The 14,547-nt window shown below is 40.6% G+C and overlaps 2 protein-coding genes across 4 annotated transcripts in view; one reads left to right on the forward strand and one right to left on the reverse strand.

The window, feature by feature from the left end:
- Positions 1-755: 755 nt before the first annotated feature.
- Positions 756-5,107, forward strand: mrpl33 (mitochondrial ribosomal protein L33). Its single transcript, XM_030044977.1, has 4 exons — positions 756-909; positions 1,222-1,240; positions 1,357-1,463; positions 4,510-5,107. The coding sequence occupies exons 1-4, from the start codon at positions 888-890 to the stop codon at positions 4,557-4,559; spliced, it is 198 nt and encodes a 65-aa protein (XP_029900837.1). The 5' UTR covers positions 756-887; the 3' UTR covers positions 4,560-5,107.
- Positions 5,108-5,207: 100 nt separating this feature from the next.
- rbks (ribokinase) overlaps positions 5,208-14,547 on the reverse strand; it is a 33,784-nt gene continuing 24,444 nt past the window's right edge. For 2 of the 3 annotated variants that reach the window (XM_030044975.1, XM_030044974.1), the window contains 2 exons: positions 13,153-13,341; positions 5,208-5,642 (listed from right to left, as the gene is read on the reverse strand). In XM_030044975.1, coding sequence (XP_029900835.1) covers positions 5,469-5,642; positions 13,153-13,341 — 363 coding nt within the window. In that variant the 3' untranslated portion in view covers positions 5,208-5,468. Of the gene's footprint in view, positions 5,643-11,423; positions 11,563-13,152; positions 13,342-14,547 lie in introns of those variants that run through there. The other variant, XM_030044976.1, reaches the window with a different exon arrangement.

Here is a 14,547-nt window from a genome sequence, read left to right on the forward strand (position 1 = left end):
GGGGAAAAAATGAAATGCAAACAAAAGTCACACTTTTTTTTTTTTTTTTTTTTTTTTTTTTTTTTTAACTTTATGGCATATAATTATAGGGAAGATGTGTGTCTGCCTCTAATCTTACTGTGGAAGAGCATAAGGGCCACAGGAAAAAAAAAAAGGAATTCTGAGATAAATCTCAGAACTTTGAGATCAAAGAGAATTTTGAGCAAGAACTCAATTTTTTTAAGATTAAAGTCAGAATTCTGATAGTAAAATCATAATTAATTTGAACTTTAGTTACTGGGGAATTATATGTCTACTGCTAATCATATTTGAAAGGGCATTAGGGGCACATACAAAAAAAAAAAAAAACAGTTCTGAGATTAATCTCAGAATATTTGAGATTAAAGTCAGAATTTTGAGCAAGAGGTTAAATTTTTAGAACTTAAATCAGAACTCTGTCGTTAAAATCAGAATTGTGGGGGAAAAATGTTCAAATTTTGAAATTAAAGTCATAAATCTGTCAAAATTTTTTCTTTGAGAATTTTCAAGTCGGCATTTTTACATTTTTAACAGAACTGTGAGATTAATCTCAGAATGCCAATATTTTTCCATGTTGCCTGCTATTGCCACTAATGGAAAAACTCAACAACCACGACAGGAGATTACGTACAACTGTAATTTAGTTATCTTACATCTAAACAAACAAATAAGTAAATAACAAAATAAATATAAATAAATAAATAAATACACACTTTACAGAAGATCGCTAGCCGCCTGACCTGTGTCTTTAAGGGAACCCGGAAGTAGTTGTTAACCCGGAAGTTTGAGAGCATCGTCAATGTGACTTCTGTGTAAAGCTAACCAGTTTGTGTTTTAACGCCACCTTTGAGAAGCAGACAGGCAATAGAATGTTTCTTACAACAGTAAATTGTAAGTATGATGTTTATTACGTGTAACTTTGCAGTCAGTACAGAGTAAAACCTAGTTGGAGCGCTATCTTGTGTAAATGTGGCTAACGACAGCGCCGTTACTGGCTGTTATCTAATGTCAGTCTGCAGTGAATGGGCTGCAGCCTGAATGTAATGGCGTGTTTGGTTCGGTTATGAGTCCAGTTGTGTGTTATCAAACGGCTCGTAGCAGCTTTGTTATGCTATGAGCCAGTTAGCCTGAGCTAGCATCAGTGTGTGAGCGTCATTCTGCCTGGTGTCATTCACATCTCCTCTGCTCTTTTCCATGCATCAGTGGCCAAGGCGAAGTCCAAGTAAGTAGCAGCCGCTCCACCTGCACGTCTCACATGTGAAGCCGTTGTCCTGCCCGGCGTCAGTCCGCCTGGCTGGGCCGTGCCGCTAATCTTCACCATGTCTCCTCTCCCTCCAGGACGATCCTGGTGCAGATGGTGAGCGCCGCGGGAACAGGCTACTTCTTCAACACCAAGAGGAACCGGCTGAGAGAGAAACTCGTGCTGCGCAAACACGACCCATTTGGTGAGATGTGATTGACAAGCTGTGTTAAGACCAGCTAAGCTCTGCAGCCCCTGTCTGCAAGCCCTCCATCAGGCATCAACTTAGAGCAGTGTCTCCACGCTGCCAAAAGCAGAGGCTTGTTGAAACAGTTGGCTAGATTACAGCTTTTGTTAATTATCTTAACAATATAAATCATAAATCCATGCGCTAAAGCAAGTGCATAGCAGTTGAATGTGCTCGGGTAAGCCATGTGGAAGTGGCATATAGAAATCCAGCCAGTCTCATATGGTATGTAAAGTCCTTTTAAATGAAATATCAGCAGCCAATTGTATATTAAAGCTTGACAAAATACACTACCTGACAAAAGCATCAGCATGTTGCTATTTATGTGTGTGATGTTCTCACAGCACAGGAGAAAATATCCAGTTTCCCAGGTTTTATCATTAAAATGATATCAGATAGCAACAAACAGTTTTCATCAAAATAACCACCGTTGACCTAAATTACAGTCTTACTTATTCCCTGACATTCTTCTTGTAAATACTCCCACTGTTGTTTGACATTGCTTGGGTTTCTAGAACTGACTTCAGTGTCCAGATAATCCCACAATTTCTCGATTGGGTTAAAAATCTGGAGATTGTGGAGGCCACGACATCGCCAACGCTCACATTGTTCTAGAGAACATCAGAAAGTGATGACATGGTTCGTCAGGATTTCTAGATATTGTTCCTTTTCCATTATACCATCAATCTTGACAAAGTCCACCAAAACGACCCCAGACCATCACTTGACCACCACCATGCTTGACTGCTGGCTGCACACAGTCCTTGTGGAGCTTTGCACAAGGACGACGCTGCCCAGTTCTTGTGCTCCCTGGCTCTGATCAGTCTCAGGAGGGGTTTCCACATAGCTACAAAACCATTTAGGCCAGTATCTATCAGACGGCGAGTTGCTGTGTGACTGGACAGTTCCAGACCAGAGTTCTCCTGGAGGTGCGATGTGAGCTGTAGATGTGTTCTGTGGCCTGCCACTGTGTTTTCTGGATTTCAAATGGGCTGTTTTCACCTGTCTGTGTACTGTACTGGGCAGCCACTGTGGAGACGTTCTGCGTGGATGCAGTTTTTGCATAGGAAAGCCCCTCATTTCTAACAGTACAAATCGCCAAATGTATTTACATTTCTTTGTCAGTCTATGACAATTAACTTTGGCCATTTTGGAGACATTTTGGACATACTGAATTTTTATCTTCTGACCCTATTTTTATATACAACTGTAATCACCCCATGTGCATCACCTGATCACGCCGTAACAATCTGACCAGTAGTGGTCACTGCTTTTCCATGATGTCAGGGCACAATGGAAAGCATGTGTACATTTGAAAATCACCATCTTTGAAGCACAACTAAGGATAATAGGTCTTACATATGATATAAAAGTATGTAGGTTTTTGAGTGTTGACAAAAATGCACTACAATGTATGTGTGCATTTGTCCCAAAATGTTCAATAACATTCTATGATGTTGATATTGTATTTTTTGGGCACCACTAGAGTGCTGGCACACGTGCATATATATATATATATATCTATATATCTATATATATATATATATCTATATCTATATATCTATATATATATATATATATATCTATATATATATATATATATATATATATATATATATATATATATATATATATAGATATATATATATATATATATATATCTATCTATATATATATATATGCATATATATATCTATATATATATATATATGCATATATATCTATATCTATATATATATATATGCATATATATATCTATATATATATATATATATATATGTATATATATAACACATGTACCTCAAAAGTTTAGTCAAGAGTGAGAAACGTCCTAAAACTTTTGTCAGGTAGTGTAAATACTTATGTCTGAGAACAGAGCATGGCACGAGCCATTTCAGTCCTTCAACTTTAAAAGCGATCTTTCTCTGTGGTTACAGGAGAGAGAGAAAAAACAAATAAATACTACTACTTCTACCACTAACAACAACAATAATAATAATAATTATAATAATACAGAATATAGAGGAAAAATCAACAAAAAATAATTTCTAAATAAAATAATACTAATACCAATAATAAGTAAATAAATAAAACATAATGGTGTGTGACATCAGCTCTGGTCAAATTAACTACTACCAGCAAACAGCCTGACATTAGAAGTGTAATATTAAAAGTAATTTGCTTCAGTAGTCATATTACATGTAGTCATATTACATGTGCACCATCCACTGTGTGGATGGTGCACATGCCAGTTAGGAACGTGTGTTAGTGAGGGCTGCTGACTGGCTGCTTGTCATCTCACAGGTCAGATGTAGCTGCTGCACAGGAGCACATTAAGACCAGAGAAGGTTTCCCATGTAAAACTCACCCCAACATCATAAGGACACTAATTACATCAGAAAATGTCACAGTACATTATAATTCACCATCAGATGTTATATATTTGTTAGCACCACTTCATAAGCAGGTTCAGATAACATCATAATGTCATAATACACTATGAGGCTGTAAATGTATCCATGATTCCAGCTGGATAGATTACTCATAAGACACACCTGGTCACACTAAATTCATAATTCAGTCCTATTACGACATTCTCTTATGTCACTCCTGTAATGTTATCACATGTATTAGGTGCTTATGATGTAATATAAACAAAGGGCAAATATGTTACTTGCTACTTAATGCAGTTATGATGTAAATGTGTTCTTATGATGTGACTATGATGAGTTATAATGTGTTGTGACCAGCAATTCTTTTTTTTTTTTTTTTTTTTTTTGCAAAGTCCTGTGATTGGACAGATGACTTACACCTCTTCTAAATCATGTCACTTGAATCCTGTTAGCTGTAGTTACTAATGTACACAAACACATACCATAACTGTCCAGTCTTCTTAGCTGTACTTGGTGTGTGTGTATGATACATAAATGTTTTTTTACAAATGTTATTGGCACGGCGCCAGACCAACTGATTTGCATTTAAAATCTTCTCTCTGTCTTTGCAGTGAACAAGCACGTCCTGTTTTTCGAAAAGCGGAAGATCAGATCGATTTAGCGATGCCAGCAAAAACATGGACAAAAACTCTGCGACGTTTAAACCCAGTGATTTAACTGTCATGGATTTTAAACGGTGCCATCGTCAGACTCGTCAGCCATCACTTCTGAACAGCTGACATGTCTTCAGAAGATTTCTCCCTGGATCTGCCAGCAGGCCTCTGGCCTCTTTGCTGCAAAAAACTCAGGATGACGCAAACAACTGGTGGAACAGAAACACCACTATCAACAGGAAGCTATCTCTCGTGTAAAGGTTATGTTATTTATTGCAACTTCCACCACGGCTGTTTTGATCCAGTGCTGTTTAGTCATGGAACATTATTTTATGGTGATGTCACACAGTTGATCAGTCTTCATTCTTCACATTTCAGTTATTCCTCACTCAAATGATACTGCTGAATGCAATTCATAATATTAAAACTGGTTAAATGTACTGTCATAGTCTGTGGAATTAATTACAATTGGAATAATTGTTAAAAAAAAAAAAGAAAAGGTAATCATATACTGAATACATTGTAATGAAGGTGTCAGTGCATGCTGTAAGAAAGCTTTTATTTTTATTAAACTGTTCAAAAACTACTGTGTTTGAAGAATGCTCCTACAAACAATACAGTCCCTGTGTTAATAATTTAATCTAGGTGTCATTTCTATACCTGCTGTAAATGGAGTGTGATGTTGAATTTGAGTGATGTTCTGCGGAGTTTTATGAACGTAACAAGTCAAGTCACATTTTCATCCTCATGATAAAATACGGCTTTAGATTGTTCATTTTCTGCACTCCCCTGATTCTGATTACCTTAGAGGAAGACAACTGGATCACGTTTTGAATTTAAAACCGTTCCTGTCAGAAGCAGAGAGGATCCACTCCAGACTTGGTCCGTTCAGACTTGCAGCTGACTCGCAGCTGCCTTCAGAACAGCTCGGCTGGCAGGTCTTTCTTGTAGGGGTAAGACGTCTGCGTGCCGGCTGCCTGCACGCTCACCGCTGCCACCTGATTGGCTCTCCGGGCCATCTCCTCCAGAGGCATCGTGGGATAATAAGCTATGTAGAACGCCAACGCGCCGATGAAGCTGTCTCCGGCGCCCTGGGAAGAAACTATCATTGTAATAGCGCTTTGATAAATCACACCCGCCGTGTAAACAATGCCGCTGAGGAACAGCGCAGAAAAGCCCGGCCACATGTTCCTCCCAGCAGGGAGGGTTAAGAACAGGCTGTGATGAGAAGTGCACACAAAGGGCAGCCAGTCATAAACTCTGTTCCACATTACATGTGTTGCAGCTACCAACTAGAGACCAGTGATCTCATAAAACTAATGTTACGAGTGAGCAAACAACCCCCAATGAATTTTAAAGCATTCCTTGATGCGAGGGTTCAGGACGAGTGTAAAGGTAAAAAGAGAGGGAAGGGAAAGGTCAGCGTTCAATAAGCAGTTGTTGTCAACAGTAGGGGGTGCTATGACATCTGTCAGTTTTGTCAGCTGATGCTCTGATCTTGGTGTGGCTCAACTATTGGTATGAAACAAATGACTGAATTCTCACATTGTATGAAAAGTATGCTGCAACTAAATGAGAGTAATATCCATATTAGGAGATGCAGTCACACTCGCACAGACTTTGTCATGAAGATTTACCGACTTAGTGACATAATTCGAGAGTTGCATCATAGATTTGTGGCCATGAGCTCAGTAAACGTTAAAATGAGTGATGGGAATCAGAGGAGTTTCATCTTTAGCTACAACTGCACAGTATTTGTCACTAAATTGATGTTAGGAAAAAAAATTAGTTAAATGTAAAAAAATGTATTGAGCTTTTCAAATGACTGGGACAGCGTTCAACAAGTAGTTCATGAATTCTTTGCTGCATATGAAATTCCACTGCATGATCCAAAGAGCCAGGCTGATGATCGAATTTAGTCACTGCTATTTTTTTTCTTTCCTTTTTATTTCCTGAAATAACCGTAACCAACCAAACCACACAAATCAATGCATTTACCTAATTGCTTTTCAAAAAGTCAGCTGGAAAGCACATGCCAACTTTGTTAATCATCCCTCAGCGGCTTCTGAATCTCGGTATGAAGAGATAAATCATCTCTTTTTTTTCCCCCCTCTCTATTGATAGTAGAAATGGAATGTGCCGTCTACGCCCTGGGGGGGTGGCTGGGACAGGATCAGAGGAGGGGGAAGGAATCGCTGATGGGAAAAGGCATGATGGTATGTGGCGACACGCTCATGTTTAACCACAAATGGCCCCCCGACGCTGGTTCTCACAAGCCCCGTCCATTACTCACCACTTTGGCTCTCGAAAGAGTTCACTGCACTCTCTTTTCTGAGTACCTCTGTAACCCCCACCGGCCATCACCCCTCCCCTCCAACCTAAAAGTAACCCTTTTGTCATACAGTGTTTTCACCAATTGCTAGGCAAAGAGCGAAGGTCATAGGTTGGGCAGTGATGGTGTGACTCTTGGACTGGTGAGGAGGAGGCTGGAAAGAGTGAGATCAGAGCTCAGACATCTCACAGGCCCAGTGGATTTCCATGTTAAAACCCACGGTGTGTTTATGTCTCCTGTCTGGTAGCTGGGTTGGGCTTATAATACACCGAGCGTTTTGGAAACACTGCTCTGGTGGTGCAGTCCCATTCTGGTTTGGCCCTGGCTGGCCTGTCTCCCGGTTCACAAGTCCTGGTGGAGACGTTGACACCACCCCTGGGTGGGGGTTGACGCTCATGCCTGAGAGGACTGGTGACTGTCAGAGCACAGCGATGATGGGAAAATTCTCCCACACAGAGACCAGCTGCAACAACGATGTAATGAAGCAATACAATAACAGTGTGAACGAGTCTGTCTTTACCGACGTGACAATCCACATCATCACTTTGTCCTCTTCAGCAGCGCTTTTATCTCATGTTTTTATTAACGTGTAGACACTCAACCAATCTAGAATTGTCTTGTCTATTATGTTTTTTAAAAGCACCTACCAATATTTGTAGACAGCAGTTGCCAATATCCTATATTTTTGTGGCAATAGCAAATACTGTATGTTTAACTCACTATTTTCCTATATTAAAAAAAAAATAGTATTCAGTACTTTTCAGACAGATGTTTTTGCTTACTTGATGAAATTGAAATTCCTTTTGTTTTGTGTTGCTCACATTATCATGATTTAAGAGTGAGTTTACTTACTTACTTTTACTTAATAAAATTGAGGCAAATGAAATTATGCTGGACACAGTTATGGTACCATGGTTGTTTGAGCATAAAATGTATTTATTTGCAGACTTAATTGAAAAAGCATGGGCTAAAAGAAAGGTGGCACTGTATAGCTGAGCCTGTGCCCGGATGCGATATTTACTATCGTCACCATTATTATCATTATCACTATTGTTGTTGTTGTTTCTTTGGGTGTTTAATGGTACTAGTTTTATTTTGAGGACATGTAGAGCACAGTGTCAGATTGCATGTGTTTACTGTAAATCCATAGAAAGGAGTTTGGTGTTTGTGGTGATGATACTGTACGCTGAAGATGAGATTTTTTTTTTTTTTTTTCTCCATACAAATGAAATTTATGCTTTTATGCTATAAATCAGGGAGATCTCCACCCTCATATCAGTCATATTCATTAGTGAGAGAACCTTTCATAACTGTCATTTATTTATATAAGAGTCATTTTAAAAGGATAAATAATAAAAATAAATAAATAAATAAAATGCATTGTAGGTTTTATTTACAGCTGTTGCTCAGAAAGGAACCTCTGTCATATCAGAGGAGGATAACTTCACTATCTGATGTCCAATTTTTAATAAAAAGCCAGTATCAGCAAAGCAATACATTAGTGACAGGAAGTCATTTACCCGACTTCCCATGACTTCTTCTGCCTGCCAACTCCTTATTTGAACAAGTACTTGCAAACTAACAACTTAAGACTTCAGCTACTCTCTCTCCGTCTCTCTCTCTAAGCTCCAGGTCACACGACTGCGCGAGCCACCATCTAACCTTTGTCTTGTGTTGCAAACAATGTCTCTTTCCCCGAGACTGGCATGTGACGCTACTGGATCTAGTGAATGAAGCTCAACGAAGCTGACAAGCGCTTCCCCCTTCAGCCCCGCTCCCGCTGCCCTCGACACAGTTTGGTGAAGGTTAGATCTGGGGGCCCGTCAATCAAACGACAGAAGCGCTTGCTGCGGATGAGCTGTGATGCTCTCGCTGCTCGGCTCCGTCCGCTGCATCTTGACCTCCGTGCCACTTCCCTGCCTGCTCCCTGCCTGCACTCAACACTGAAGTTAGAAATTAGGATGGCAGTCTTTGATGCGTCGGTGAGAAGCTTACCAAATTATGATTTACGAGCTGCTCCGTAGGTTGATGAGTTTGTTGTTTGGCTATGTGAAGTCAACTTCCAGAAATAATCATAATAAATAAACAAAAATTAAAGGTGCAGTATGCAAATTTGCCAAGGGTTGAGGGAGGTGAAGTGAGGACTGTATAGACTTAACTGACATCAAAAGTGGATTTTGCACGTAGATCATCACTGAGTCAGGCTGACAATCAGAACCATGTGCACTCAGCCATCAAATTTCATGCTTATGAAACATTTTTTTGTCAGTTGAACATACATGGTCCTCACGATCAGCAATTTTGTGTAGTGCAACTTTAAAGGAATACTCTTACTCAGACTGAGACACAATGCTTGATACAATTTTCACGTCTGTGTGCCCAGTCATGTTAGCTTAGCATAAAGACTCAAAGTCTATGGGAGTCATTAGCCTATGTCTGTCAAAGTGAAAAAATAAACCTTACAGCAACTCCAAAGCTGTCTTATTTACACGGTGTATCGTGATTTCTTTTAAGATTTAGACTCATTTGATCTTAAATTTAGTCATTTCAAGGCATAATTTTGCAGTTGATGGATACAAATTGTAATTAAAGTAATTACCTGCAACATTTTCATATAAAATAAATGTCCATTTTGCTACTCTCATATGGTCCATTAGTGATGCAACTCACTGTATGTCCACTATACGAAAAGCTTTTGCATTTGCTGTTGCAACTGGTGTCTGGTGGTTGTTTCCCAAGAAGAAAAGGTCTGACTCACAGAAGGTGATGAATCTTACATTTCTGGTTTGCTTGGAATAAATACAAGAACTGTATGGTTACCATGACAAGTGAAAGCCACGCCACTAGGGCCGGACAGAAAAAGAGCCCCTGCTGGACTCTGGGAAGTGCAGTGCAGCATGACAGCAATGAGCTCGTTAACAAGGGATTATTATAAATAAATAAATAAATAAATAAAAAGGTATTCTGCGGCAGTTTCTGATCAGCTAATGTAGCTCAAACTGAACCAATCTTACCATTATCCTCCATGGCGAACTATAGCATATCTTACATTTCACAGTTCAGTGAACAACCTTCATCAGGAGCTCACTCTGTGCCCACTGAACCTTGTATCCCTCCAGAACATGTGACTGCCTCTTTCACCCAGCGGCCTCCTGTGATCTTGAGTACCATCCTATAGGACAGATGCAGCTATGTACAGTTAACTCCTCCAGCCTGGGGCCTTTGTCAGTGAAATGCACCTTGGGGAGAGCAAAGACCAGCTCAGGAGTGCTGATGACTCACACTCGCTTCCAGATCTGGAAGCTTCCAGTAAAACCAGCGACTGCCAGGGACGACCCCTCTGAAGTGACAGCGGAGGGGTGATGCCGAGATCAAAAACACTTTTAATTGGAGCATTTAGGCCTGTCAGAGCCAACGCGTCTTTGATCCATCTGCTGTGCTTTGTTTGGGCCTTCTTTCACTCTCCTGGGGTAAGACGCTGATCACCGTGACTTTGCGACACACTTGCAAAACGTGTACAGGCCTACCATGGCTTAGCAAAGGATGCTACATAGCAGCTGCTGCAGCATGTGCAATCCATTAAATCTTGGTGATGTGGCTGTGTGTGTGTGTCCTTTGCCAGTGCCGTCATGTTGACCTGAAGTTTGCAGAGGTGAGGAATGCAATGCTTTGGGGTATTCCCTTACCTTTAGTTTCCAGGAAGGGAGCATGCAAAAATTCCTTATATGTCTACACTCATACAAAGGAGACTGGGAATAATTTGAGTGTCCAGACCCACCGTAGAGTTGTAATGTCTGGTTTTCAGCAGAAGTGCCTACCTTTCCCCCTACACAGTGGACCTCCCGGAGCAGTGGAAACCAAGGCCACCCAAGTCCTTATGGGGCAAAAGGCATTGTGTGTGTGTTTGCATGTACATTTTTGTGTGTTTGTGTGTGTGTTATAGCCTCAACAGCCCAACTGTCCGCACGTAAACAGCCAAGGCTCTGATCTGGATGAGGGAAGCCTGCACTCAATTTAAAACAAAAAGGAAACAAATGGATTAAGGGAGGGATGGGAAGCGGGGCAAGCCCACAGTAGATGAGTGGATTTGCTTTGTTATTCATCCAGCTTCTCAGCCGACCCTGACTCAGCCTATAATAGCTTCTGCCATGTAAAATGTGTTATTCAGACGGGTGGAGGAGGAGCAGGGTGCCACGATTGATGAAACACTTGCACTGAAGAGAAACTTGTTTTGTAGGCATAATTGTTTATATTACTGGCACTTAAACTCTCATTTTTTCAAGTGAAAGGTTCATTGCTCAACTCTGCAATGTAACAATTTGCCCCATAACCGCACCCATTTAACAAAGCCAGATCTATCAAACAGAATTGAAACAATTCCCTTTAATATGCCCACTCGAAATGACCAAAATGTGCCCAAATGACAAGGTTATAATGTTGATTTGGGTGCACATTTGCACAGTAGTGGGTCGTGCCACCCGTGGCGCTGCCGAATGGGAGCACAACCAACGTGAAACCGCAAGTGACTCACTGTGCTGATACCGAGGGACCGTGGTCTAGAATCCAACGTCGATCCGATGCTTGCAGAACACAAAACTGTCATCAAAGTCATAGCGAGCAAAGCCTGTTGCTGACAAGCACGGAGCCAGTCTTCCAAACACATTTCTTATGTACTACCACTAGAAAAAAATAAGCAAACAAAGAAGAGCAACATCAGAGGAGGTAATCCTAACTGGGAAGCATGTTTTACCAGAACAGGCTTTGACACAGATAAAAGTGAATAATGATCCTGATAACAAGCTGGTGTGTGTTTTTTTTTCCTCTCCAGGGGAAAAAAAAAAAGGGTTTACTGGAAGAGGGATTAAGATGTCCAAAACAGTTAAACACTCAGAATTTATAGGGGCCATCAAAGAACAGAAGGGGTAGAGTGTGCGTGTGTGTGTGTGTGTGTGTGTGCCCATGTGTGTGTTTCTAAGTGGGGGGACATGCAGCAGGCCCAACCGCAACACGGCTATGCAGCTTTCTGCTGACTGGTGCAGGCCCAAGAGGTGAGTCATGGAAGGGGAGGTGGAGAGGAGGTGTTTTAGGCTATTGGCAATCAGAGAGTGAAGAAGGGGAATGTGCACAGCATGTGATTCCAGGCAACAAAATGTTGAAGAGCTAACAGGTTGGGAGGGTGGGGGGGTCGTGCATAGTTCGAGAAAGTGAGCGCTTTGTTCTTGAAATACTGAGGTGACCTGTGATAAGTAATTGCTGCTGTTCAGCTGCAAGTCCTTTAATAGGGGCAAGTTAGTAGAAGCCTCACGTCGCACAGTCAGCACTCCAAACAGATCATATTGACTCTCCTCATGACTGTCACTTGATTTACGGCCTTTTTGGTTTTTATTTCTTCACTTTCGCAAGGTTTGAAGCAGCGTTGATGATAGCTACGTACTGAGTTTATCGGTAAATCTGAGACTGCACTTGTAGTCATTGTGTCTCAGTCTTTCCTACATTGCACAATGAGCCTTTGTGCACAATGTGCTTCTGTGCATTATACCACAACGGCTGTCTCAGACTAACTATTGTGCAAAAGAATCCATCAAAAAACAAACAAACCCTTTTATACAAGCAATTTTGCAAAAAGAAGTAATTAGCACTTCTGTGCGATGACGCATTTTGCTGGGAGAACACTAAGCTCACAAAACACTCAGACAGGAAACGCGAACGTCTCACCAAGCCTCTTGTGACGACACCGAGCCACTGAGCGCGGTGTGAAATGAGTCAAGCGGCAACAACCTCCTTTAAAGATTACAATCAGGAAGAGAAACCCCCCCTGTGGTCACCACATCCACAATGAAACAGCAGCTTGATCTGAACCCTTTCCAGTCGACAACCTGACAAATCATTAGCTCCACTGGGGCTGAGAGTGCCAACAGCTCGCTGAGCCACGATGTGGATGACTTATGTGTCACAGAGCTTTGTTATGGAGCAGCAATGTGGAAGCAGCGGATCAAGGCTGTAGGAAATGTGGAAATTTCCTCTGCTGTTGTTGTAGAGGATAATTTTAAAATAAATCTTCAGTGGTACCCACACTTGAGAAGGACCAATCATTCATCAGCCATCACTGGGATGGATTTTTCCATCTCTTTTCCAAAAAAAAAATCAAAAACCACATTTCATCCTTTCCAGTAAAACATGCAATCATCGCAATCTCCATACACTGGGTTGGTCCATTCTCTACTGATCTAGTAGTTAAAAAAAATTGTTAATCTGTGTGTTTTCCTTACTGTAGTATCCACCACTGTGGCAGGGGAGGCTGGGATGTGCTGTGAGGAAAGCTCCTGTGCCTTTAGCACCACGCAGCCTTGGGGTCCAAGGGTGATGATGACCGACCCGCAGCCTCGCCTCATCAGCTCCTGACCGGCCCGATGTGCATCCTCTGCGTCGGCCACCGCGGCCCCAGTCAGCAGCTCCGCCTGCGTGGACACAAACCACCAAAGGAAGGAGGGAATCATCAAATATTGCGCACAGTTTACATTTACAGGATGTAACAGGATAATGCGTCTGTGGGTTTTTCTTTGGCAAAGATACTTTGTTTAATTTAAAAAAAGTTTGAATTAAAAATATAGCAAAACCAACACTGGTATGGGATACTGGGATGTTAAAATAAAGAATGGCATCACTGGGAATTTCCCCTGAGCTAAAACCTGATACCAAGAGCCATGTGTAAGATATCAAAGCAGTGGCTTGAATTTCCAACTTTTTCCACACACAGAGGTTTGTTTAAGCCTTTTATTGGAAAATACGGAACACATCACTTAAGTACACTGACCCCAAATTAATGGTCTGTTTTGCCCAACAAAACTAATGGGTTGGTGCATCGGTTTTACTACATTTCTAATTAAAAAGTGACCATGGAGCGACAAAGCCATACAAAACAAACAAAACATCCATACAGACTTTAAAGCATTTGCTGAATGTGTCAAGCAGGCCATGGACCCACGCTATATAAGGTGAGGACCACCTTATCATGGCTGGCTTGCAAAATCAATCCGTTTTAATAAGACCAATCCTATAGATATACAGTATCCTCCACAAGAACTGGCAACCATGATAAAGAAGAGCCAAAGGTTTCACAACATGAATATGAGTAATGAGCTGCACTCTGTAAATAATTGTGAATCACTCGGTGCTTGGAAAATGATTGTGAAATCAGTTTCGGAAAAAGGTTGAACACAATTCCAAGGAAAATACACCATGAATACTTACTTACTTGCATAAAATTTCAAGGTTCAAGGTCCAGCTTTATTGTTACTATTGAAATTCTGACTTGTACAGTAAGATGCATCTGTGCTACATGTTTGAGTAAAAGAGATAAAAAAAAAAAAAAAAAAAAAGCGGGGACAAATGAAAAATAAGACAAAAATATAAACAGTAGCAATACAAAAATACAGTAACACTAAATAGTGATACATTCCATTTATATGTGCCTTTTAAGAAACTCAAGGTCACGGTGCAAAAAAAAATGTTTGTATAGGTAAAGAAAATACATTGAGATTAAAAAAATATAGAGATATACAAAAATTGTGACAAGTCTTTTAACATAAAACACACACACTGAATGTTTTATTTGATTTCATTTTAATTTCATGTAATTATTTATTTATTTTGTGTATTTTCCT

This window comes from Myripristis murdjan, chromosome 22, assembly GCF_902150065.1.
Source record: "Myripristis murdjan chromosome 22, fMyrMur1.1, whole genome shotgun sequence".
NCBI lineage: Eukaryota > Metazoa > Chordata > Actinopteri > Holocentriformes > Holocentridae > Myripristis > Myripristis murdjan.